General features: G+C 38.4%; 2 protein-coding genes and 1 long non-coding RNA gene across 4 annotated transcripts; all 3 read left to right on the top strand.

The window, feature by feature from the left end:
- Positions 1–22: 22 nt before the first annotated feature.
- LOC123693060 (E3 ubiquitin-protein ligase listerin-like) lies at positions 23–16,354 on the top strand. Of its 2 annotated transcripts, XR_006751644.1 has the most exons (13): positions 23–335; positions 676–872; positions 1,330–1,510; positions 3,073–3,259; positions 3,644–3,883; positions 4,295–4,433; positions 4,874–4,981; positions 6,256–6,389; positions 7,864–8,081; positions 8,823–9,008; positions 9,854–9,931; positions 10,043–11,353; positions 15,816–16,354. XR_006751644.1 is itself a non-coding variant. In XM_045637996.1 (12 exons), exons 1-12 carry the CDS (start codon positions 138–140, stop codon positions 15,873–15,875), a joined length of 2,016 nt encoding a protein of 671 aa, XP_045493952.1. In that variant the 5' UTR covers positions 23–137; the 3' UTR covers positions 15,876–16,354. The 2 variants fall into 2 exon arrangements, 1 of the variants encoding a protein (XP_045493952.1); XM_045637996.1 differs by lacking the exon at positions 10,043–11,353 and having other exon boundaries at positions 9,854–10,021.
- Positions 16,355–20,114: 3,760 nt separating this feature from the next.
- Positions 20,115–23,717, top strand: LOC123693061. Its single transcript, XR_006751645.1, has 3 exons — positions 20,115–20,156; positions 22,919–23,113; positions 23,558–23,717. It is a non-coding gene; the product is annotated as an uncharacterized LOC123693061 (long non-coding RNA).
- A 1,245-nt stretch (positions 23,718–24,962) lies between these two features.
- LOC123693156 (NKAP family protein CG6066) lies at positions 24,963–27,520 on the top strand. Its single transcript, XM_045638127.1, has 5 exons — positions 24,963–25,317; positions 25,623–25,770; positions 26,008–26,219; positions 26,503–26,761; positions 27,187–27,520. Exons 1-5 carry the CDS (start codon positions 25,053–25,055, stop codon positions 27,347–27,349), a joined length of 1,047 nt encoding a protein of 348 aa, XP_045494083.1. The 5' UTR covers positions 24,963–25,052; the 3' UTR covers positions 27,350–27,520.

Below are 27,520 nucleotides of genomic sequence, written 5' to 3'. Positions count from 1 at the left end.
AGCAGGCCAACGACTATCTCGACTGCGTTACGCAAGAGATAATAACGACCATTTCAGAAGAAAATAATAATCACATCAAAAATGTTTTAACACAAAGATCTTTCAAAACTGGTTATTACTGGGCCTTCACGAATGCAATGTATGAAACTAAACTTGCTCAAATAACTGAATCAAGTGAAAAATCTGATGAAGTTATAAAAGAAAATGAGTCGAGCAGTTCTGGTAATGAGATGGACAAACAGAGAGAATCTAACGTAAGTGGACCAGTGTCCGAATTGGATACGTTAATGTTGGACAAAATTGTGGGTAGAAATGGATTCTTCCATAGCTTACAGGTCAGTTTCGCTACTTTGAATAACACAAAATTACGAGTTAATCATTACAATATGTCAATTAATGTCGAATTTCTTTGTATTGAATTATCTAAAATTACAAAAAGTAGAAAAATGCATGAATTTAAAGTATTTATATCAAATTTTGACCTAAAAGAGAATGAATTGTGAACTAAGCGGATTTATTTTCAACTTAATTTCGAAATTACTTGAACTCTAAGGGCATTCTATATTTTATACATAATTTTTCTGATACTTTTTTACAATACTCCTTTCTCTTATAATTTCCTTTCTAACTTTTATTTCATTTACTATAGTAGCTACGTTTAAATTTTATTTTTAGGCAAAAAACACCCCCCACGACATTCTACGCGCGCAATACCTCAGTACAGTCCGCTGCTGGTATCTATACCAGGGCACAAGTGACCCCACTCGCTCGCAGCACTTTGCCAGACAAGTGGCCAATTCACTCGCCCGACACTGTCTTGACCCTGTCATGGATGATTATTATAAATACGATGAGAAGATGTTTAATGAGAGGTAACGTATTTAATAAGATTTTTTCGATGGGTAAATTGGATATAACAGGAATGTCACTGTTTTCAATGCCTGTGAATGTGAATAGACATAATGAATGTTTTGTGTGAATAGACGTACCTAAATACAATTTGAATGTTTTAGACGCTATTTTAATTTTTTCGAATTTATTTGTGCAAGAGTAAATCACAATTCATTGCTTTTTTTTTAATTATCTATAACTATCATAGTTTCTTAGTAAAATTTACGTTAAAATCTGGGATAAAAAGACATTTCCCTGTTCATCAACCTAATAATAATATACATATATTATATAGTATAGTCTAAACTATTACACACAAAAAATAAATCCTTCATTACGCGCAATTTATGTCAACAATTCCGGAAAATTAGACTTGTATACAAATCAAATTTCAAAATATAAATTCGTACACATGTTTACTCAACACATGTGTTACAGGAACTACTCCAAAGAGCCCTGGAGTGTGATCTCCAGCCAGGCGTCCCTACTGCACCTGCTCAATACTTTGGTACAGAACTCCGCGTGGGATCTATCTGCGCACGAGTGGGATTTCATCAATATTGTCTTGTGTTCAATACTCAACTCGCTTGCGAAAACACCAAGATTCGATTCCACTAAGGTATTATAGTTCATTTATTTAGAAACACTTTTACTTATGTTTAAAATTAAGTTTTCATGGGCAAAATGACTACATTTGCGGAGCCGTATATGCTGGCTGTGCGAATCTAGGAATGAAAACATCGAATTTAAGGAAATTTTTAGTAAAAATATCTAATTAAAAAATTGACGTCGTTTTGATGTTTAAATATTTTTTACGTAATAAGTTACGTATTAAGTCTCTTCGAATTCCCTTTACAAACTGACACTGTCCTGATATGAATAACAACCATAAGAGTTATTCTTAAGAGGGCTTATTCAATTTAACGCAAGTCAAAATCTCCGCGATCTATTACGATAGATCGCGGCTTGCGCTATCCTTTTACTATGAACAGCATAAGTCCACAGGAGAGCGCCGAGCAACATGTCCTCTCTCTGGAAAGGCTCGCTGCCGACTGATTTTAATCGGGTCGCGCGCAGTGTTTTATAGTACTTTAAAAAAAATTGTAGAAAAATAATAGAGGTACCTTAGTTGATTTTTTAAATTTTATCTTATAAGTAATACGTTCTTTTATTGCAATATGTATAAATTATATTCAACTATAGTCGAGCCAATTTAATAGGCAACATTTGACGTCTATCAATTTTATCTTCGAAGAGAGGTAACCTGCTTAAAAACATCGATTAAAGTGAATTAATCGATAAGGATTTGAAACATTTGTCAATCGAATTTATTAATTAATGATGATTTTTATTCACAAGTAATCAATGCATTCGATTCTAGATGTCAGATTTCGATTTTTAGAGTAACGTCTCTGGTATTTAAAAAGAAAAAAGGTTTATTGACACAAAATTGTAGCGACGTCAGTTGTTCAATTCAGAAATTGTTTATTATGTTTAGAATGATTTATCAGTAAAATGAAATCTTAAAATTACTTGTATCGGTCATTATTATTATAAATATGTAGTCGTAATTGAAAAAAGTTAAGCAAATGTGCAGTTCTAACAAAACGAAATATCATGTTATTCTATGTCGTCGTTACTAGGTTACGTTGTTGAATTTTGTTGAACTGTCAAATGTTGCCTATTAAAATGGCTCTACTATAAGTCAAATATCTTGGTGAAAATAATCATTTTGTCGACTATAATTTCTAAAAAAATTCACATTGTTCGGATTTTAATTTCGTAAGTTAGGAGTCCAAAATAAAAAAATCTTTTAACTAACTATTTTCATAAGGATTTTTGCAGTTAGTTAAAAAAAATGTATGTTAGATCTGTCAGCAATTTCAGATATTTTTAGCTTCGAAATTGACACTAAAAGTGAAATCAAGTAATCATCGGCTCAGTTATCTTGATGGTATTCACAAATACTGTATTAATTGAAAAAAACTCTTAACTAACTATATAGACAATAAAATTTCCTAAAATTATTAGTAATTCATATGTTTGTAAGATAAGTGGTTGATGGACAATCTGGTTTGAAAAATCACATATTTGAGCCAAACAGCGCACGGACCGCGTACACGGCCTTAACCTAAAATTTACTACTTTCTCCTGACATTTTTTTTAATATTTTTCGTCCAGTTCGCGACCATATCCCGTCCAACCCTCTCGCTACTAACATCAGTAGCGCGCTTCGTGTCCAGCATCCGCCAGGAATGTGAGAAGCGCGAGCCGACCGCGCACGTGGCGGAGTTGCCGAACGAGTGGCGCGACATCTTCGCGCCCGATGCCTTCTCCAACGTCATCGCTTTGTTGCTCCATGTTCTGAGTGAGTTTGTGGGTACGATAAGGGAGAGGAACATGGAACTAGGAATGTGCGGTTGTGGCTTGTTGTTGTGGTGATAATTATTATTGGAATGTTATTAATTATAAATGATACTCTCTCGCTCGCTTTATGTATTATGCTGCAAAAAATAGATTTTATACTAACTTTTTGATTTGAATATGTTATACAACAGATCGTAAATAAATATTAAAAAAGTATTAGTTTAGTTAAATCTGGTAAAGAATTTTTTTTATTAATAAAATAATACACTTTTAATTTTCTAAATTAAATATCATTTTATTCCAAAAAGACTTGAGTTGGAATTTTTCGAAATGTTGATTATTCTTATCTCATTATCTTTTATTTTTTAATAACTATTTTTCACAGAATCATCTCCAAACTACCACCTAACCATAAACCACGTGGCAATACTAGAAGCACTGCTAGCTTCGACTCCAATACTGAACTGGGACCAGCTCCCCAACCCGCTGAAACTCAGCACATACTCGCTCCACAACCTGGCGTCGCTCGCGTTCCGTGTGCTAGCACAGGACACGCACTATGCGTACCAGTTTGTAGCGTATAGCGTGTTGAAAGTTATCGCTAAGCCTATGGTTTTGGATGATGGTGAGTTGAGTAAAAGATTGGTTAAGTAACACGTGATTATAAAAGAAAATGTAGATAAAGACAAGCATTTAGATTAGATAGTAAGTTACATAACAAGGATCGAAATAAGAGAATAATGAAAAAAAGAGAAAAAAATATAAACAACAATAAACCTGCTCTTATTGAAAATAGTCCAGGCTCAGCATTATGTCTACTCACAACTCAGTTTATTCAGTCGGATAGCATAATCACACCATGTAACACATTATAGTTTTTTTTTTCACGTCTAACACTATGAAATATCATAAATACATAAAGTAAATTACTATGCATACCTTTAGTTTGAGAACATGATTTTTTTTTAGTATAACATTCACAATTCCTCTTTATATACTCTGTCATTATAAATGATTACAACAACAATATATCTAGTGGAAAAGCTGAGCCAACTGTGCGAGCGGCGTGAGAGGGAGGGAGACGACGACGAGGAGACTATTTCCCTCTCGCTCGCACAGTACTACGACGCGCTGCGCGACACGAGCATGCTCGGCGAGCCGCTCGGGGACGATAGGTGACGTATTTGTTCCAAATTATTGTTTATAGCGACCCTAGGACACATTTAAAACTAGCTTCTCGCGCTTTGTCTAAAACTGAACAAATTGTTTACTAAAATCTTCCTCGAAAACCATTCGATCTATTTAAAAACCGCATCTTCTAATCTATTTCTAGAAACAAAGATGACAGACCACGGAATGACTCTTTATACTATGTTTGTTTTGGAAATTATAGAGTTTTCTCTAGAGAGAGTCTGCAATCCTTTATATATTTTTTTTTTTGCCGAGGCCTGAATTTTTCTAGTAAACAATAGGTCATGTGCACAACTAAAAGTCACAACTTGCTTACAGTAAATCTAGCATCCATTAAAATGTAATCCTATTCTTAAATACTAATCCTTTAATTCTCAAGTCTCAAAAATTGGAGACCATGGTTTTTTTTATATTTCCCTTACAGACTGCACATATCCCGCGCGTTCGGTTACCTGCTCCAAAGTCTAGCGGTGTTCAGTCAGAGCCTGCTGGCGAGAGGCGATCTTGTACATCATTATATCAACTCGCTCAGGTAATTGTTTCCATCATCATCATTAAATTTTATCAATATGTATTTTAAAAGATCCACCATAATGCTGTTTAATACTCGATAAATTTTAGCCTAAAATAAAACACTTCGAATCCATAATAATTGGATATATTTTAACCGACTAAAGCATTTGACCGTGTTTCACACGAATCTCTATTGAAAAAGTAAATTATAGCATGTAGAATTCTATTGTATTGCTTTCGCTCCTATTTCTAAAACAAGCAACAATGCATAACAGTCATATAAAATACTACTTCCACTGTGAACTTTATAAATATTAGATACTAATATTATAAAGCTGAAGAGTTTGTTTGTTTGTTTGAACGCGCTAATCTCGGGAACTACTGGTCCGATTTGAAAAATTCTTTCGGTGTTAGATAGCTCATTTATCGAGGAAGGCTATAGGCTATACATCATCACGCTACGACCAACAGGAGAGGAGCCACGGGGGTGAAGCCGCGGGGAGCGGCTAGTATTAGATAAAAACCACCTACAGTATTCAGACAGGGCCCAAGTGAGAACCCTGAGGAACTGCCGTAGTTATAACTTTATTTTGACACACGAAAACCTGATAGATCCGTAGCCATAACAAAAAATTCTACCCATGATATAATCCAACGTACATTGTCGTGATTTATTCTAAATTGACAAAGAAAAATAAATAACTTTTCATAATCAACTTTATCGAAAGCTTAAACAAAATCCAATTAAAAATATAATAATTTATAAAATTTTTGGATATACGAAAAAACTGATTATTACCGAAGCTGAGGAAAATAGTAGTTTAATTGATAAAATAAATAAATTGTTGAGTTCGACTGTTTTAAACCGATTGCAAAAAAGGAGTAGGTTTTCTTTCTCTATATCTTTTTGGGTTTGCTACTTCATAACTTTTGACTAGATGAAGCAATTTTGATGATTATTTTTTTATTTGAAAGCTAGCAAAGCAAGCTTTTAGTGCCTTACGGTTGGTCCTATTTAGAAGTTTTGACCTTTTGAATGTGTTTTTTATTAACTATGTACGGCATGTTTATACTTGTAGTACATATTATTATAATAAATTCTTTCACTTTTTAATTTATTATGCACCACTGTACACAATACTCAGCATTTGTCCTAGTCATTTGGGTTGCCTGGCAGAGATCGCTGTCAGCGATAAGGCCTCTGTACCTTGTTAAATAGGTTATTAAGTGTTTTAGATTGTCCTATATGGTGTACAATAAAGAATTTTTCATTAATTCATACGTGTTTATCAGTGAAAGTGGTATAGTATCTCCGGTGATAGACACTACACTGCGCTACGTGTCGAGCTCGCTGCTGGCGGAGGGCGGGGAGCCGCCCGCACACGAACTGGCGCTGTTCACTGCCGAGCCGGTGCTGGCGCTCACGGGTGAGTGTAGAGTGGTAGGATCAGCTCTATGTACTGTAGAGTTGTGTTTTGTTGTGCATAAAACTGCAATATGGAGCTGTAGAGTCATAATTATGTACAGGGTGTCCGCCGGCAGATTTTACACTTTGAATTGTGTTTACGGCGACTAATAATGCGGAAGGGTGGGGAGAGAAGTATCATTCGACGCGCCAGAGTTGCGGATTATTTAGTAGCTATGAGTCAGTGGACAGGAGCACACCGCGCTTTTGCGGTTGAGGCGTATTTCGCGAACAATAATTCGACCAATGTGGCGAGGCGTCGTTTTTGTTCACGCTATGAAATCCGACGACTAAACGATGGGCCATCAAACCAATTAATATGGTCATGGGTACAGAAGTTTCGAGGTTCTGGCTCACTTAAAAATGAGCCTCGGCCTGGACCTTCAACGTCTGTTACTACGCCTGAAAACGTAGAACACGTGAGAAGGGAAATTTTACGTAATCCGCGTAAGTCTATTCGGAAGATTGCCGAACGTTACTGCGCAATGCTAGACAACTTTTTTATACCGGAGCTGCATCGTCATGTTAGTTACAATAATAGGACCAATTTTCAGCAGGATGAGGCCACGGCACACACTGCTAGGGACTCAATAGCAAAAGTGAGAGAGCTTTTTCCCGGAAAATTAATAAGTCGCTTTGGCGACATAGCCTGGCCCCCTAGATCACCAGATCTGACACCTTGCGACTTTTTCCTATGGGGATATTTAAAGTCTCGCGTATACAGCAATTCACCATCAACAATACCGGCCCTCCAAGAAAATATACGACGCGAGGTTGCGGCGATCAATGCGGAACTTTGTAAGCGAGTTTTCGCCAACATGAAGGAAAGGTTACAAGAATGTTTGCAGCTAGAAGGACGCCATTTGAGTGGAGTGCTTTTAAAAAAATAAAATCCGCATTATTCTTCTGTAAGATAATTAATAAATGACTTTGATAGTATTCATGGTTCATTTTATTTTATTTTTTAAAGTGTAAAATCTGCCGGCGGACACCCTTTACTTGTTATATCGCAAATAGAGCGAATTTGCACGTTACTTATCGCTGTGTCGTTTGTATAGGATTTTATAGAATGAGCACATACTGTTATTGTATGATTCTATGATGACTACCAAGTTATTTTCTATATGACTAGTCCTATCCAGGTATAAATGCGAAAGTTTGTGAGGAAGGATGTGTTTGTTACCTTTTTACGCAAATACTACTGAAACGTTTACAATGAAATTTAGCACAAATATAGAGGGTAAGTTGGATTAATACATAGGATAGGTTTTATCCCGAAATCTCATGGGAACGGGAACTATGCGGGTTTTCCTTTGGAAACGCGGGCGAAGCCGAGGGCGGAAAGCTAGTAATGAATGAGTCGCGTTTTAAATTCGTTAAAAATTCTTAATTTCGAGAATTACATCACACTGACCACTATATCGCATCTTGTGTAGAGCCATCCATAGAGCGCACCCTGCGCTGTATCTCGTCCCGCACGCTGTACCAATGCACCCGCAGCTGCGCGGGCGCAGTTCGAGCGCACTGGAGCGCGGGCGGGGCAAGAGCTGCCAACGCGCTGCATCGGCTGGTGGAGCGGGCCGTAGCGCCCGCCATGGTGGACGAGCAGCTCGCGCATCTGAAGGAGCATATGGACGAGCTTGAGGACGCTGATGTGAGTTGAATTTGTAGGGTCTGGTGTGCAAAGGGTAAAATGAGAAAATACAGGGTGTCTCAAAAGAAAGTTTATATTTTGTGGATGAATAAAAAAAAAGTAAGCGGTGTATTGAAAAAATGTTTATTAATTATTAAAGTGCATAATATGGGAATTTATTTCTTAAAAATAATATCGTCCAAATGCAGTCCATTGCGTTCACGGCACTCATTTAATCGAACACTAAAATTATTTATGACAGCTCGGCAGGCAGACACAGTGATGGCTGCCATTTCGTGTCGGATATTTTCTTTTAAATGCGATAGAGAAGGTGGGTTTTTGTCATACACTTTAGATTTAAGATACCCCCACTTTAATAATAAATAAACATATTTTCAATACACCGCTTACTTTTTTTTTATTCATCCACAAAATATAAACTTTCTTTTGAGACACCCTGTATTAGAATTTTGCTGTGTTATTTTTCAGGGATGATATTGTAGTATCAGGTATCAGGAACAAAAATCAAGGTTAAGTAACGATTTATACGATTGGCACGACAATTTGGATGGATGACCAATTAAAAAAAAATATATGTGAAAAATTGTTTTTTCGCTAATAATTTTTACGTAGGGTCACGATACCGATTCACATTGTACCGATTTTTTGTTTTTGAAGTGTAGTCTTTTCGTCCTTGATAGAATTTTGTTATTTTCTCCTCAATTTTTTTCTCAATCTAATCCTTTTCGATCCGCTTTCCAGATATCAGTAATACGTCCGGTGGGCGGCGGCGCGAACATAATCTGCAACGCGCAAGTGGAGGAGCGCACCATAGAGCTGCGCATAGACCTAAGCAATAGCCACCCGCTGGCCCCGCCGCTGGCGCACCCGCCCGCGCTGCCGCTCGCGCACCACTCGCACTACCTGCGGCTCTACCTCGCCTATCAGGTACTGTATAACGCACACACACACACACACACACACACACACACACACACACACGCACACACACACACACACACACACACACGCACATACGCACACACACACACACACACACAACTTCACACGAATGTAGACGTAATCATGCGCATCATAGTATATGACTGACCGGTTGGCTCGGTTGGTAGTGGCCCTGCCTTCCAAGCCAGAGGTCGTGGGTTCGATCCCCACCCGAGGCAAATATTTGTGTGATGAACATAGATGTTTGCTCTGTGTCTGGGTGTTAATTATCTATTTAAGTATTTATTTAAAAATTATATAATATGTATGTTTATCAGCCTTCTGGTTTCCATAACACAAGCGAAAGCTTAGTATGAGATCAGATCGTGCCGTGTGTGAAAATTGTCCAGAAAATATTTATTTATATACAAAATTGTTCTTATTTATTTATTTATTTATCTTTTCGACCATTTACCACCGGTTTGGAGAACAGTAAAGCACTACCGACGACGACGACGCGGCACCAAAATACATCGCACATGACACATTACAACGATACTGTAAGCTCTCAATGAAAAATTTGAAAGATATAATGGACCCATAACTCAACCCTGGGAGACACTCGTCTCTATCGACGCGCACTATTGTCTCTACACAACATAAAACACACACTATAGACTTCTAATAAATTTACTTTGAACTATTGAATTTTAAAGACAATACACTCCTTCAATATCATTTTCTAAATATTTCCAACAACAAAAGAACTCAGTTTAACACGTAGTCGAAAGCTTTTCAGTAGAATTCACTTGAAACATTTCAATTTTTTTTTTATTGTTTTATAACACCAGAACGGCTGGGTGGTGACGGCGCTGAAGATGTGGATGGAGATGCTGCGCAGCCGCGTGCAGGCGTCGCCGCAGTGCTACATCTGCTACTGCCGCCTGCACCCCGCCAGCGGCAAGCTGCCCAACGTGCTGTGCTACACCTGCAACAACCGCTTCCACTCGCAGTGCCTCGTGAGTAGCCGATAGTGCTACATCTGCTACTGCCGCCTGCACCCCGCCAGCGGCAAGCTGCCCAACGTGCTGTGCTACACCTGCAACAACCGCTTCCACTCGCAGTGCCTCGTGAGTAGCCGATAGTGCTACATCTGCTACTGCCGCCTGCACCCCGCCAGCGGCAAGCTGCCCAACGTGCTGTGCTACACCTGCAACAACCGCTTCCACTCGCAGTGCCTCGTGAGTAGCCGATAGTGCTACATCTGCTACTGCCGCCTGCACCCCGCCAGCGGCAAGCTGCCCAACGTGCTGTGCTACACCTGCAACAACCGCTTCCACTCGCAGTGCCTCGTGAGTAGCCGATAGTGCTACATCTGCTACTGCCGCCTGCACCCCGCCAGCGGCAAGCTGCCCAACGTGCTGTGCTACACCTGCAACAACCGCTTCCACTCGCAGTGCCTCGTGAGTAGCCGATAGTGCTACATCTGCTACTGCCGCCTGCACCCCGCCAGCGGCAAGCTGCCCAACGTGCTGTGCTACACCTGCAACAACCGCTTCCACTCGCAGTGCCTCGTGAGTAGCCGATAGTGCTACATCTGCTACTGCCGCCTGCACCCCGCCAGCGGCAAGCTGCCCAACGTGCTGTGCTACACCTGCAACAACCGCTTCCACTCGCAGTGCCTCGTGAGTAGCCGATAGTGCTACATCTGCTACTGCCGCCTGCACCCCGCCAGCGGCAAGCTGCCCAACGTGCTGTGCTACACCTGCAACAACCGCTTCCACTCGCAGTGCCTCGTGAGTAGCCGATAGTGCTACATCTGCTACTGCCGCCTGCACCCCGCCAGCGGCAAGCTGCCCAACGTGCTGTGCTACACCTGCAACAACCGCTTCCACTCGCAGTGCCTCGTGAGTAGCCGATAGTGCTACATCTGCTACTGCCGCCTGCACCCCGCCAGCGGCAAGCTGCCCAACGTGCTGTGCTACACCTGCAACAACCGCTTCCACTCGCAGTGCCTCGTGAGTAGCCGATAGTGCTACATCTGCTACTGCCGCCTGCACCCCGCCAGCGGCAAGCTGCCCAACGTGCTGTGCTACACCTGCAACAACCGCTTCCACTCGCAGTGCCTCGTGAGTAGCCGATAGTGCTACATCTGCTACTGCCGCCTGCACCCCGCCAGCGGCAAGCTGCCCAACGTGCTGTGCTACACCTGCAACAACCGCTTCCACTCGCAGTGCCTCGTGAGTAGCCGGTAGTGCTACATCTGCTACTGCCGCCTGCACCCCGCCAGCGGCAAGCTGCCCAACGTGCTGTGCTACACCTGCAACAACCGCTTCCACTCGCAGTGCCTCGTGAGTAGCCGGTAGTGCTGCTGGCGGTACAACTGCAGCTGAACCCGTTACAACTGCATCTGCTGCTTTGTATAAGCGCCCTGACTTGTTAAAGCACCTGTTACAGCTTGCTAACCTGTAAAATCATCTGTTAAAGCTCCCTGACCTGTTAAAGCATCTGTTATAGCTCCCTGACCTATGAAAGCACGTGTTAAAGCTCTCTGACCTGTTTAAGCTCCTGTAAAAGCTCCCTGACCTGTTAAAGCTCCTGTAAAAGCTCCCTGACCTTTTAAATCATCTGTTACAGCTCCCTGACCTGTTAAAACACCTGTTACAGCTTCCTGACCTGTAAAAGCACCTATCACAGCTTCCTGACCTGATAAAGCACCTGTTAAAGCTCCCGGACCTGTGAAAGCACGTGTTAAAGCTCCCTGACCTGTTTAAGCTCCTGTAAAAGCTCCCTGACCTGTTAAAGCTCCTGTAAAAGCTCCCTGACCTGTTAAATCATCTGTTACAGCTTCCTGACCTGTCAAAGCACCTGTCACAGCTTCCTGACCTGTAAAAGCAGGTCTAAAAGCTTCCTGATCTGTTAAAGCACCTGTATGAGCTCATTGACCCGTTAAAACACCTGTAACAGCTTCCTGACCTGTGAAAGCACCTATATACGCTCCCTGACCTGTTAAAGCACCTGTATACGCTCCCTGACTTGTTAAAGCACCTGTAAAAGCTCCCTGACCTGTTAAAGCACATGTCACAGCTTCCTGATCTGTTAAAGCACCTATTTCAGCTCCCTGACCTGTAAAAGCACGTGTTAAAGCTCCCTGACCTGTTAAAGCATCTGTTACAGCTCTCTGACCTATGAAAGCACGTGTTAAAGCTCCCTGACCTGTTAAATCATCTGTTACAGCTCCCTGACCTGTTAAAGCACCTATTTCAGCTCCCTGACCTGTAAAAGCACATGTTAAAGCTCCCTGACCTGTTAAAGCATCTGTTATAGCTCCCTGACCTATGAAAGCACGTGTTAAAGCTCTCTGACCTGTTTAAGCTCCTGTAAAAGCTCCCTGACCTGTTAAAGCTCCTGTAAAAGCTTCCTGACCTGTTAAATCATCTGTTACAGCTCCCGACCTGTTAAAACACCTGTTACAGCTTCCTGACTTGTAAAAGCACTGTCACAGCTTCCTGGCCTGATAAAGCACCTGTTAAAGCTCCCGGACCTGTGAAAGCACGTGTTAAAGCTCCCTGACCTGTTAAAGCTCCTGTAAAAGCTCCCTGACCTGTTAAATCATCTGTCACAGCTTCCTGACCTGATAAAGCACCTGTTAAAGCTCCCGGACCTTTTAAAGCATCTGTTATAGCTCTCTGACCTATGAAAGCACGTGTTAAAGCTCCCTGACCTGTTAAATCATCTGTTACAGCTCCCTGACCTGTTAAAGCACCTATTTCAGCTCCCTGACCTGTAAAAGCACATGTTAAAGCTCCCTGACCTGTTAAAGCATCTGTTATAGCTCACTGACCTATGAAAGCACGTGTTAAAGCTCTCTGACCTGTTTAAGCTCCTGAAAAAGCTCCCTGACCTATTAAAGCTCCTGTAAAAGCTCCCTGACCTGTTAAATCATCTGTTACAGCTCCCTGACCTGTTAAAACACCTGTTACAGCTTCCTGACCTGTAAAAGCACCTATCACAGCTTCCTGACCTGATAAAGCACCTGTTAAAGCTCCCGGACCTGTGAAAGCACGTTTTAAAGCTCCCTGACCTGTTTAAGCTCCTGTAAAAGCTCCCTGACCTGTTAAAGCTCCTGTAAAAGCTCCCTGACCTGTTAAATCATCTGTTACAGCTTCCTGACCTGACAAAGCACCTGTCACAGCTTCCTGACCTGTAAAAGCAGGTCTAAAAGCTTCCTGATCTGTTAAAGCACCTGTATGAGCTCATTGACCCGTTAAAACACCTGTAACAGCTTCCTGACCTGTGAAAGCACCTATATACGCTCCCTGACCTGTTAAAGCACCTGTATACGCTCCCTGACTTGTTAAAGCACGTGTTAAAGCTCCCTGACCTGTTAAATCATCTGTTACAGCTCCCTGACCTGTTAAAGCACCTATTTCAGCTCCCTGACCTGTAAAAGCACATGTTAAAGCTCCCTGACCTGTTAAAGCATCTGTTATAGCTCCCTGACCTATGAAAGCACGTGTTAAAGCTCTCTGACCTGTTTAAGCTCCTGTAAAAGCTCCCTGACCTGTTAAAGCTCCTGTAAAAGCTTCCTGACCTGTTAAATCATCTGTTACAGCTCACGACCTGTGAAAGCACGTGTTAAAGCTCCCTGACCTGTTAAAGCTCCTGTAAAAGCTCCCTGACCTGTTAAATCATCTGTCACAGCTTCCTGACCTGATAAAGCACCTGTTAAAGCTCCCGGACCTTTTAAAGCATCTGTTATAGCTCTCTGACCTATGAAAGCACGTGTTAAAGCTCCCTGACCTGTTAAATCATCTGTTACAGCTCCCTGACCTGTTAAAGCACCTATTTCAGCTCCCTGACCTGTAAAAGCACATGTTAAAGCTCCCTGACATGTTAAAGCATCTGTTATAGCTCCCTGACCTATGAAAGCATGTGTTAAAGCTCTCTGACCTGTTTAAGCTCCTGTAAAAGCTCCCTGACCCGTTAAAGCTCCTGTAAAAGCTCCCTGACCTGTTAAATCATCTGTTACAGCTCCCTGACCTGTTAAAACACCTGTTACAGCTTCCTGACCTGTAAAAGCACCTGTCACAGCTTCCTGACCTGATAAAGCACCTGTTAAAGCTCCCGGACCTGTGAAAGCACGTGTTAAAGCTCCCTGACCTGTTTAAGCTCCTGTAAAAGCTCCCTGACCTGTTAAAGCTCCTGTAAAAGCTCCCTGACCTGTTAAATCATCTGTTACAGCTTCCTGACCTGTCAAAGCACCTGTCACAGCTTCCTGACCTGTAAAAGCAGGTCTAAAAGCTTCCTGATCTGTTAAAGCACCTGTATGAGCTCATTGACCCGTTAAAACACCTGTAACAGCTTCCTGACCTGTGAAAGCACCTATATACGCTCCCTGACCTGTTAAAGCACCTGTATACGCTCCCTAACCTGTTAAAGCACATGTCACAGCTTCCTGATCTGTTAAAGCACCTATTTCAGCTCCCTGACCTGTAAAAGCACGTGTTAAAGCTCCCTGACCTGTTAAATCATCTGTTACAGCTCCCTGACCTGTTAAAGCACCTATTTCAGCTCCCTGACCTGTAAAAGCACATGTTAAAGCTCCCTGACCTGTTAAAGCATCTGTTATAGCTCCCTGACCTATGAAAGCATGTGTTAAAGCTCTCTGACCTGTTTAAGCTCCTGTAAAAGCTCCCTGACCTGTTAAAGCTCCTGTAAAAGCTCCCTGACCTGTTAAATCATCTGTCACAGCTTCCTGACCTGATAAAGCACCTGTTAAAGCTCCCGGACCTTTTAAAGCATCTGTTATAGCTCTCTGACCTATGAAAGCACGTGTTAAAGCTCCCTGACCTGTTAAATCATCTGTTACAGCTCCCTGACCTGTTAAAGCACCTATTTCAGCTCCCTGACCTGTAAAAGCACATGTTAAAGCTCCCTGACCTGTTAAAGCATCTGTTATAGCTCCCTGACCTATGAAAGCATGTGTTAAAGCTCTCTGACCTGTTTAAGCTCCTGTAAAAGCTCCCTGACCCGTTAAAGCTCCTGTAAAAGCTCCCTGACCTGTTAAATCATCTGTTACAGCTCCCTGACCTGTTAAAACACCTGTTACAGCTTCCTGACCTGTAAAAGCACCTGTCACAGCTTCCTGACCTGATAAAGCACCTGTTAAAGCTCCCGGACCTGTGAAAGCACGTGTTAAAGCTCCCTGACCTGTTTAAGCTCCTGTAAAAGCTCCCTGACCTTTTAAAGCTCCTGTAAAAGCTCCCTGACCTTTTAAAGCTCCTGTAAAAGCTCCCTGACCTGTCAAAGCACCTGTAAAAGCTCCCTGACCTGTTAAGGCACCTGTTAAAACTCCCTGACCTGTTAAATCATCTGTTACAGCTCCCTGACATGTTAAAACACCTGTAACAGCCACCTGACCTGTAAAAGCACCTGTCACAGCTTCCTGATCTGCTAAAGCACCTGTATGAGCTCCCTGACCCGTTAAAACACCGCTTACAGCTCCCTGCCCTGTTAAAACACCTGTAACAGCCTCCTGACCTATAAAAGCACCTGTTACAGCTGCCTGACCTGTTAAAGCACCTGTTACAACTGCCTGACCTGTTAAAGCACCTGTTACAGCTGCCTGACCTGTAAAAGCACCATCGTAACGTTAAAACTACATCTGGTTGCGTTGCGGTAAATCGGCAGTGACGGCGACGAAGTGTATTAAGATTTAAGCTGAAAATCTACCTAGATGTTCTGTCAATTCGATGTATTATGAAATTCTAAGTGTTTAAAGATATTAACGTGTTATTTCTCTATTTGTAGCGCAAATGGTTCCAGACGAGCAAGAAGTCGAACTGTCCGCTGTGCCGCACCGTGTTCTAGTACTCGCTGCACGAGCTGCCCGGCTCCGACGAAGAGGGATGACGTCATCATATTCACAAAAATACTGTACAAAAAAGAGCGTGTGTGCCGAGCACACGTGTCAGAAGTGAAACTTGTTTGGCAATATTCAAAAATACTAAAATTATCGCCTTACTCCATGACGTGACGGTATTGCTATTACGCGACCTTGAAATTTTACCCTCGCGCCTAAAGAAGTTTCACTTCAAAAATAGTGTAATTATGTAGTAAATTAAATGCAATTTTTGTATTGTTTTCTAAGATTTTACATGTACATGTTATGAGTTTATTAGGTAATAATATACTCGCTAGTGTTGTCTAGAAATATAGTTTTAAATTCACATTGTTGACTACGTGTATTCTCGATTTATTTAGCAATAATTATTTATATACATTGTACAGATTGCAAATTTCTAACTGTTAAACTCTGATATTATTATAATAAATCATGTTTTTAAAAAGCTTCGTTTTATTTAACCTGTCACATCTATCTGATATTATAATGTTAACATCCGTAATTTTTAGCACTTCGGTTTATCATAAAAAAGGGTTTTACTTAATCTTATCATAAGAATCAATCAACAAGGCTTGATTGCACCATGTTACTTTAGCAATTATAACAAACATTTTAAAGTAGTGGTTAGGGAAAATAAAGAGGACGTCATAATTTTAACACTGATGTTAATGTTAAATCACTGTCAGAAGCACAAAACATCTGTGGTCAGAAGGCTACCTTTTCTCGAAGCGCTTCGATGTTTTTTTGAACCCTCATAACTTGGGATTGGATTATGCTAGATCAACAAAATTTTCGGGATATATTGTCAATAGCGGACTTATTGAACATATTAAGTTTTAATTACATTAGTTTTTATACTTCAGATTTTATTTATATCTAAAAAATGCTAATTTCGTCACTGACTCACTGATGATCATCAAAATTCTTAAGGTATTTCCCTAAGGTATTTCCTAATGTCCTAGAAAGCTGAAATGTTGTATGTAAGCTAGTATTAGCACACAAACAACAAAAAAATTATAAAACTTGTAACTTTCATCCCCCAACCCCTTAAACTAGGGGATGGGAGTTTGTATGAGACCTGTAATTTAAAATTAAATTTTGACGCCAGAGATCTAATAATCTAAAACTTGGTTCCCCTAAATATTATATATATATGTGTACTCCTTGTTAAAAAAAAATAAAAATTTAATCGACATATAAAATTTTGTACAACAAACAACTTACAAAAAGAAATGAAATCATTATTAAAAAAATGTCAAATGTTGCCAAGACGAGCCCATATGACTCGCACTGTCAAAAAGTTATCAGATCTCATGTAGAGCCAAGCTTCTAACCAGGGGCGTAGCTACCGCCGTATCTGCCGTATCAATTATACGGGGCCCCCGCGCGAAGGGGGCCCCCAACATGCGCTTTTGTGAGAAATCTTTACCCTTCCTAAGGGCCCCCAAACAAATTTTTATACGGGGCCCCGCCAAGGCACGCTATGCTTCTGCTTCTAACACTACACGCCCTAACTCTACAAGGCCTAACTTCACAAACTCTACACCTTAGTCAAAATATGTGGCTTGGCCGTTCGTTACTACAAGAACTATTGTATAACACAAAAGTAATGAACAGTGAATTAATTTTTCACCTTACGCCGATGTGAATGTAGCGAAATGGCCAAGCTACATATTTTGACTAAGGTTGAGTTTGTGAAGTTAGGCCTTGTAGAGTTAGGGCGTGTTGTGTTAGAAGCTTGGCTCTACATGAGATTTTTAGTTATAGTTAAGGTTGGTGTCAAATTTAACAGTAACGGTAACTTTTACAGTGAGAGCGAAATGGGTTGCACGAGCATAATATTTTTAGCATAGAATTTATCAATGAAAGTCTAATGTGTTTCTTCTTTTTGCTGTAATAACATGGTGCAACCCAGCCTTAAATTGTCAAATGGTGTAAATCATAATATTTTCCTTTAACTTAACCGTTTTTCTACATAACATGTTTATTTATTACTAGCGGTCCGCCCCGGCTTCGCCCGTGGTACATATTTCGCAATAAAAAGTAGCCTATGTTCTTTCTCAGGGTCTAAAGATTGTCTATGCCAAATTTCATCAAAATCGGTCCAGTAGTTTATGAGCCTATTCATTACAATCAAACAAACAAACAAACTTTTCCTCTTTATAATATTAGTGTAGATTATTGCTAAGTAACTTGGTGCACTCCAGCCTAAATCTCAAGCATATACCTATTCGAATCATTTTTTAATATGGGGTTTAAATATGTAATACTCGCAACTCACATGGAGTTTATTATTTAATAAATCAATCGACGATCTCTACAAGAAAATACCATTCCGCAACAAACAAAAAAAGAATCACGTAAATCGGTTCAGAAACCTCGGAGTAATCGCCAATCGGTGTACAATGTACATGTTTATAAAAAAAAATCTTCAAGCCACACCCCCCACACCCCCGTGCCCGTCGAAATGGGGAGCATGAGGTTTTTTTTCGTTACGGAATTTCTGGATTCGGTCCCCTCGCTCAAGGCCCACGATAGAAGCTATGCAATTGATTAAAAAAGTACCAGCCGAATTGATAACCTCCTCCTTTTTTTTGAAGTCGGTTGAAAATACTCTTTGAACTATATTAAAAATTAAAGATTTATTTTCTCTTTATCTGTGCATCTTCGAGTCAGAGGCTCTGTCTGTGGTCAGAAGTGTCAAAAGTTATATGCGTCATGCGCACGTTTTGTACCTATGAAAAGTGAAAAAAATGGTGATATCCTCAGAGCGTTTTCACATTGTCCGGTCCGATATCGGATATCGGGCGCCGATAGCCGATATCCGATATCGGAGGCTAAGTAAAATGTATGATTTAGGTACCTGTCTTTCACATTGTCCGGTCCGATATCGGATATCGGAGCCAACACCGATAATCCCGTGAACTATCGGACGATAATGTTCAGTGTTACCAACTCAATTTTCGAAAAGGTAGTATACCAACAGCAAAAAAAGCACTAGTTTGTGTATTTTCAGTCATTTCTAGGCGCTAAATGTAAAAAAAAAAATCCTTTCATTTACTTTAAACCTTTTTATTAAGAATGAATGTTTCATTTAAGTATTTAAAGGCATTAAAAATACTATTTTTACGGGAGCTATTTTAATACCGTCCTATAATATACGGCAATTGGCTGAACTGAAGTAAACAAAAATATATTGCGTTCTTAAATTCAACCGTATCTTCGAAATATTAGTGTCTTTTATCTTTATTTACTCATTCTGCCTCGCTCCTCCTCCTACTTGGACTACTGTTGTGCTGTAAGCTGTTTATTGTATTGTTGTCATTAAGTCACAGATTTAGTGCTTTGTTTTAGCGCCGATATCAAACCTGTATAATAAATAGCACATCTAAATAATATTAAGTAATTAATAATATCAAATCTTTTTTATATTTTACTTTTCCAGCTGTTTTTGAAGTCGGTTTCTTTTTTGTAGTTATTTTTACTGTATGTACAACTACGATCTATCAGTTGAATTTTTTTAAATCAAACTCTTTTTATTGAAAAGACTATTTTGTTTAGTTTTCTCTAAAATTTCAGAATTAGAATGTGGCAACCTTACATTTTGTCAAGAACGCGCGGCGACTTTTGAGCTTGTTTGGCTTGTTTACTATTTTGGTTGTCATGGCTCGTATGCTTAGGGTGTATTCAGAAAGAAAGCTTGAAACTTATAAGCGCTTATCGGTGCTTGTCAATGCTGGTTTTGACAAGCTTGTCAATGCTGGTTTTGACAAGCTGGTTTGAGCATTGACAAGCGCCGATAAGCGCTTATAAGCAATGACTAAGGAATCCTATGGACAGGGCATAATGTTCTATACAAACAACTGATTATACAAATATCATGCATTTCGATACCGAAATAATAAAACGAATACTGTCTCTTTCTAACTAATGAATATTCTGCTAAGTGAAAATATATGACTATACGTCAGTCAGTGCTAATTCTATACCGTTTGACATTTGAAGTTAGCTCAAATACCTACTGTGGCCGGGCGCCATTTTATGTTCTCGTTATTATGATGTACATGCTCTGTCATTGCTCCGTAGTAAACATTGAAAAATATTGAATATTTTTGTGATTGTGACAAACATTTGTGTCTAAAACATATAGAGTGGTCAAGGACAAATAGTGGCATAATACCAAAGCGCAGTATTGTGGGATGTGGCTCCGGAAAGAATGAAAACTAGAAAAGTTTGTCTTTGCACCGGTATGTATACGTTTTGACTGAAATATTAGTTATTACTTTGCTGATTTACTTATTTTCATGTATATTGAATTGAGGAGTATTCACAGACTATGTTCAGTGTAAAATTGTTACCAAATATAGCTTTATTTTGTATATTTTCGTTCTAGTAAAATAATGAATTTGGGTGCTAGTGATGACTTATAATATCGACATCAGCAAAATGTTCGATGAAGACGTGCGTCTCCCAAGGCTGTGTCATTAATCTTAAGAATAGTTGCTTTGGTGAATACACTTCCAAAATAACAAATTAATTTTGCCAAGAGCAGCAGAAGGAAAAATAAAACACTTAAATTTACCTAATATGAATTGTCCGTATTTAAGCAAAAAGGAACCAACCAGCAAATACGCACTTTTGAGATATCAAAGGATTTACAAAAACATTTGCAGCTCTGTTAGATGAAGTAAAATTAATATTTATTTTATTTAAATTCATTGATAAATTACTTATTTAAGTATGTGTATATAAATTTGTTCTGAATACTTTTAAACTCTCTAGATAATTAAGAAAATGTGCATGTGGTTCCTTTTAACATTTATCAATTGATAGGTTTTCTCTTATACAAAAAAGAACCACAACCCAGGGATTTAATGATATAAATGAAACTATGTATTTATAATATCGTAATAAAGCTTTTATTAAAAAGATATATAAAATAATACATATAGAGGACGTTTATTCGACGTTATCATCAAATTGGATTTCGAAATCCACCGTGTCTAGTCCATCTATGTGGTCTTCTATTGCAACATCACTAATAGATTGTTATAAAAACTCTGTGCATATTGTGGAATGAGATGTAATATGGCCTGAATATCGCTTGAAGGTGAAGAAAGCTTCTCCAGAGGCATCGACGTATAAGGTTCTTCGTTATCTTCTGTAATAAAAAGAAAAAAGCATTAAATAAAAGCTTTAAACAAAACAATAAAGCCGCGTGGCTTTTATACGTAGATATATGGCGACAGCAAAATATAATTAGTTCTTATAAAGCCGTGTCCCTACTAGACGACTAAGTATGTTGTAAGTACATGCGCCATGTACAAAAAACTGGCTAAGTGCGAGTCGGACTCGCGCAACGAAGAGTTCCGTACCATTATCTATAAAAACGGCAAAAAAATCACGGTTTATTGTATGGGAGCCTCTTAAATATTTATTTTATTCTGTTTTTTACTATTTGTTGTTACAGCGGCATCAGAAATACATCATCTATGAAAATTTCGACTGTCTAACTATCACAGTTCATGAGACAGAGGGACAGACAGACAGACGGACAGCGGAGTCTTAGTAATAGGGTCTCGTTTTACCTTTTGGGTACGGAACCCTAAAGATCACACGCAACAGTGACCAAACCTAAAAAAAAATTAAATAAACTTGTTAAAATTTTCAATTTCGCGGGCTAGGGCCTTGTTCCGGTCAAAACAGTGGCAGCGCGACTTTTAAAATCAAACAAATAATTATATGCGCTGAATGTACTCCTACTGAATCTGAATCTAAACGTATTTTACCAAAATAGTAGGTAGGTACCTAGATCATCGACAGTTGTTTTTAAAACAGGGTTTAGTAGTTTCATCTCACAATGACAGATGAATCGTAACAAAATGATTCTTAATTCGACTCGCCTTCGTGAACAACAACAGTGTCGTTAAAATACGTAAATCCACACAGGATTCCTCTTGTACTTACTAATTAGTGAACTATCTTTTTAAAATCACTCCACAATCGGGAATGAATCAAAAGTAGATAAAGCGTACATACCTAAGCATACATTCAATAAGTACTTAAATGCATTAAATAAAACTACTTACCCGTTGTATCTTCATTATTATCTTCGGTGGTCGTCTCCAATGCTTTTCTTTCCAATTGCTTCCTTATTTATTTATTACTAAACATTTTCACATTTAATTTTAAAGGTAATTAACAAAAACAATAGAACTGACTTCGCGGAGAAAAAAAACGGCCGTCACGTATTCGAAATACTTCGCTGAATGTCACCTATATTGACAGATGTTCGACGTTTTACTTAAAAAATTGGAGTTTTGCACTTTGAGCTATTTAAGACGTAATGAAATACGTTGTTTAAAGATGAGAAGCATTCTGCATTGTGCACAAGTCAAGGCATTTGGTACCGTATAGCGATGATGGGTTTCAGATGTTTTACAATATTTATTTATGCATGATAGAACCGCATGCTCGTGGTTTTATTTTGCAATAAAAAATTACAATTAAATTATGAATTTATTTTACGCATAACCATACCACAGCAACCTGGTTCCATTTTGTGTATTAAAAATAATTGTTATTAATAGAAATATATGTAATGTATAATGGTACCAAGTATCTGCGGATCTGTTTTGTATAAAATGACATGATAGTAATATCGTTTTATTTGTTTGAACAAAGCAGTCCCGTGGTGCTGTGGTTCGGTTTTGCTTCATATGTATTATTCGTTGTTGCTGGTGGTTCCTTTCTGCTTTTAGTATACCTTGTTTCCAAGGTAAAATTCATGTGGTTCTTGTTTGTATAAGAATTAAGACCACTTTTAAATGAGTATTCTTCAAGAAACGGAAAAAAGCAAATTTGTCGAGTGGTTCCATTTTGCATAAATACGGACAATTTTAACTTAAGTAAGATTAATCGCTTTTATAGTAGGTACTTTAAAAATGTATTTATAAATAAGTCAGGTCAGGACTAAAATTATAATAACCTAAAAATTCATTTTTTGAAGGTTACCAAGAAGTGAAAATAGAAAAGGAGAATGGTTAGAAGCAATTGAAAATGAAAATATCAAGCCAAATGTAAAGGATATAATATCATAGTATGTTCCCTACATTTCCCCGAAAGTGCTTTCAATAGAACAATGGATGCGATTAGTCTGCACGATGATGCTATACCAGTATGTCTGCCGCTGCATTCACACAGGGTGAGGTTTTTATCTGTAGACACGTGATGTCTTCCAATTTACTTTTGGTCTTTTTATTTAGATTTAGGGCTGTCATTTATAATCTAACGTTTCTCCTATTTTGAAGGAGGCCTGTGAACAAACTGAGATGGTTTTATATGATTTTTTGAGTACAAACTTGGGTGATATTTGGTTGTTGAAATGTTATTGACTGAGGGAAAGTGCAATTTACTTTAAATACATGGGGTGTTTTAAGTTATTTTTCTATTCTTTATTTTATATTTATAAAGCATTTCAATGCCATAAAACCAAAAATATAAATTCAAGTTCCGCTATTGTAAGCCCTAATGTTGATATTAATTTCAAACCATCAGCATTGCCCTTTTAATTAAAATGTATTGCATTTTAGTTTAAATGTAAAGTGAACAATGCTAGTTAATGTAAACTGTGACATTTCATTTCCAGGTACCAGTTGAGCCTCAAATCCCGAACTCAAAAATGAACAGAGTGTATCTGAGTGCATTCCAGGCTACACAAAATAGTTTAGCTCTATAATTTTCTCTATTATTATATATTATTGTTTTTTTTGTCTATTATTTATAAATAAATAAATACAATTACTGTATATTGTGTTGTTCGTCGTAATAAAATACTATTATATACCTATATTAGTATATATTATGTTGTTTCATTATATTACATTCCTCAAAACTGAAATTACCAAATTGTAAGTCTACCGTAATCCTTATATCGAAGTCAAAATTGAACTGGATTTATCAAATTATACAGGGTTAGCTATCTTGTCCGGCGAGGTTGCTGGTGTTTTACAAGTAACCCTGTATAGGTGTTACCGTCACGAGCAGCCATCGTCATACTTAATTTTATTAATTGGCATTGTCATTTTTTCCATTTGTAATTTTACTTCTATGTTTTGTACAATAAAGTTAAAATAAATAAAAAAGAGTGTGTGTTTATGTACACGCGTTACAAGTTACGCGCCAAAAGAAGTATAACTTCAAAAAAAATATATTAATATTATTTTTATATCGATAAACATAATAATGTTTATCGATATATTCTCGGCACTAAACACCGCCATGTTTTGTTACAAGCAATATGGCGCCGGCCACACTTTTTTTGTAGGTATGTCACTTCCATGTGATTCCTTATTCATTGCTTATAAGTTTCAAGCTTTCTTTCTGAATAGGCCCATAGATTATATCAAGATTATATATGGCTATATTATTATTAATCTGTGGTACTACGTAGATAATTTACTGTTCTGTGGTAGATAACAGCACCTACATTTGTAAATGTAATTTGAATTTATATTGGCCAGTTTCGTCGCTTTAATACTGAGTTGAATTTTATTTTATTTTATTTGAATATAACAGTCGTACATGATTTAATATAAAAAAGTTCTAAAATTCACTACGACCACACAACATGTTCTATTATTAAAAAAAGAAAAAAGCATATAAAAAAAACAAGCCTCACAATGAAATTGAATATTGAAACTAGATTCTGACTCTGCAGAGGGTACAAATCCAAACTCCGCAGTCAGCAGATTAAACCGGTTTGAAAAACATAGTTTATTTATTACTATTTATTTTATTAAAAATAAAGTTTATTTTTTGTAACATAAATGCATCCACTGTTTTTTTTAATTCTCCATATATCTACTTTTCCAGTTTCTGGCAACACTCATAATATCGGGACGATATTATCGGATAATGTGAAAGGGCAAATTGTGTCCGATATCGGATATCGGCTATCGGCTTCCGATATCCGATATCGGACCGGATAATGTGAAAACGCTCTCAGGTGTTATCTGTCAAGTTGACAACTGTGGCTGACAAATGTCAAAAATGTAATTTGTAATGTAAACACAAATTACATACAAATGAGCCAAAAAAGATAATTTTATAAATTATTTTCTATAACATTATTTATCTTCTAAATGGGTGGAGATCGTAATCGATATCGAAGTAAAGATAGAAGTCGTAGTCGTAGTCGGGATCGACATAGAAGTCGTGAAAGAGAGAAGAGAGATCGTAGCACAGAAAGGCATCGTGCCAGTAGCAGGGACAGATATACAGATAGGAGCCGCCACAAGGAAGAGAAAAGGAATCGCGACAGAAGCCGCAGCAGAGAGCGCTCAGAGAGAGGCGGGGACAGAGGGCGTAGTTCTTTTCGACAATTTAATGGCGGGGGACTTGGTGGTGGTAAGATATGTCATACGTTAAGAAATAAAACAACTATTTAACTTTATCAATCATTTATCAACACATTGTACAAATATTTACAACAGTTTTGGTGATTTAATATTACTGTGACATAGTATTATATACAGTAGTAGCAAAACAAATTTAAATTTTGAGGATATTTATTATCAGCAATATATAATACTCTTGAATTTTATCAAATACAGTATACTTCATACATAACATAATGTTTAAAACACAATAGTTTTCTGTATTTAATAGACTATAATAAAGCAAAAATAATCGCCTATTTGTAAATATTCAAGGCCTTGGCAGTGGCAGTACAAGTTCAGCCCCAAGAGGGCGCTATAAGCCACAAGAGGAAGAGTTTCTAGATGCTCGCCGAGAAGAACGGGAGAGAATTGGTGAAATTGGTGTTTCTTCAGTTTGGGGCAAGTCACCATTGAGACCAGAGTAAGGATATGAGCTGCTTATTTTATAAATTAAACTATACATCTAGTTACCTAAATATACATTTTTCACTATAGACTATTTTGGTTAAGGAAGTAAATAATAATTATGTTCTCTTTATCAGTAAATTAATACATATTTTAAAACTAATAATTAGCTTACATACATCATACATAATTAAATTGCTTATTGCTTAATTTAACATAATATTTTCAAAGCAAATTATTCACATTTATACAGTTCTGAAGAGGAGTTAGAATCAAATACTTCAGAAAAGGGCAAAGATAAGAAAAAGAGTAAGAAATCAAAAGCAGGCACAAAAGAGAAGTTGAAAAAATTAAAGAAAAAACTGAAAAAGATAAAGAAAGCTCGCAAGAAAGCCAAGAAAAAGTCTAAAAGCTCGAACGATGATTCCAGCAGCAGCGAGGAGGAGGTGTGGGTTGAGAAAGGAAGTGAGTGTACTTTCTTCAGTTTATTGATATCTGTAATCATAAAACAATATTGATCATCATTGAATTTCATTTAAACATATTACACATAACACTTACAATTTATATGTTACTTAATACATACAATTTATTTTACAACAATTAACTGCATAATATTAAGAAATTAAAGATTTAAACGCAATTTATCAAAATATAAAAGTTAGTCTTTTAATTTCTATATGTATAATACTCGTAAAATCGAACAAGAAAATAATAACAATTAACTAAAATAAAACCTTAATTGCAGAAGAACACGAGATAGAAGTGGCCAAGCCGTCCAAAAGCAAGACAGAGGAATTAGCAGATGAAGTTATAGGTCCAGCTCCTCGAGTGGGTCCCGCTCTTGGGCACAAGGACTTCGGTAGGGCTCTGCTGCCGGGTGAGGGGGCTGCGATGGCGGCGTACGTCGCGGAGGGCAAGAGGATCCCACGGAGAGGAGAGATTGGACTCACTTCGGACGAGATCGCGTCCTATGAGTCTGTTGGATATGTCATGAGTGGAAGCAGGTATGTTTCGTTTATGTATTATTTTTAGTGTGGGATGTTTTTACATTTTAGAATGTAGATAATAATGATTACTGTAAGCTTTAATTTATTAACTATTGAGCACAATTATACATTGATTATACTTGAATGAAATTTGTACAGACTCATCAGAGATAATTCTATAAAATAATAATAATATAAAATATTTATAATCATAATCTGCATGTTGCATGTCTTTATAATATTGTCACAATATCAATTATAACGCCAATAGTATTTTATTATCCTTGTAAACGTTTGCCCCACCTGGAAGATCACTAATATGCGACTAGGCTGCTCAACTTTTCTACTCACACTTGTTGTTCGCAAAATTTTTGCAGTTTCCTGTATAGCCAAACTTGAATAACTCAATTGATCTGTTAAATAAAAAAATAACTGTATTCTAGACACCGTCGCATGGAAGCGGTGCGCATACGCAAGGAGAACCAGATCTACTCGGCCGATGAGAAGCGAGCACTCGCAGCCTTCAGCAAGGAGGAGCGCTCCAAGCGGGAGAATGCCATCCTCGCGCAGTTCCGCGATGTGCTGCAGGCCAGGCAGCAGCACTAGAGTGGGACTGGGACTTGGGACTTGGCTGAAAGAGGGACTTAGTTGGCAGTGGGACTTAGCTGATTGTGGAGGTTTGATGCTAATAGGAGCAGCCAGCTAACAGGACTTACCAGTTAATGAGAGTAACCTGCCAATGGTAGATGGAACTTACCTGCTAAGGACCTACCAGCA

Source organism: Colias croceus, chromosome 7 (genome assembly GCF_905220415.1).
Source record: "Colias croceus chromosome 7, ilColCroc2.1".
Lineage (NCBI taxonomy): Eukaryota > Metazoa > Arthropoda > Insecta > Lepidoptera > Pieridae > Colias > Colias croceus.
The sequence above is the reverse complement of the archived record's forward strand: the minus strand, read 5'-3'. Positions and strand labels throughout refer to the sequence as shown.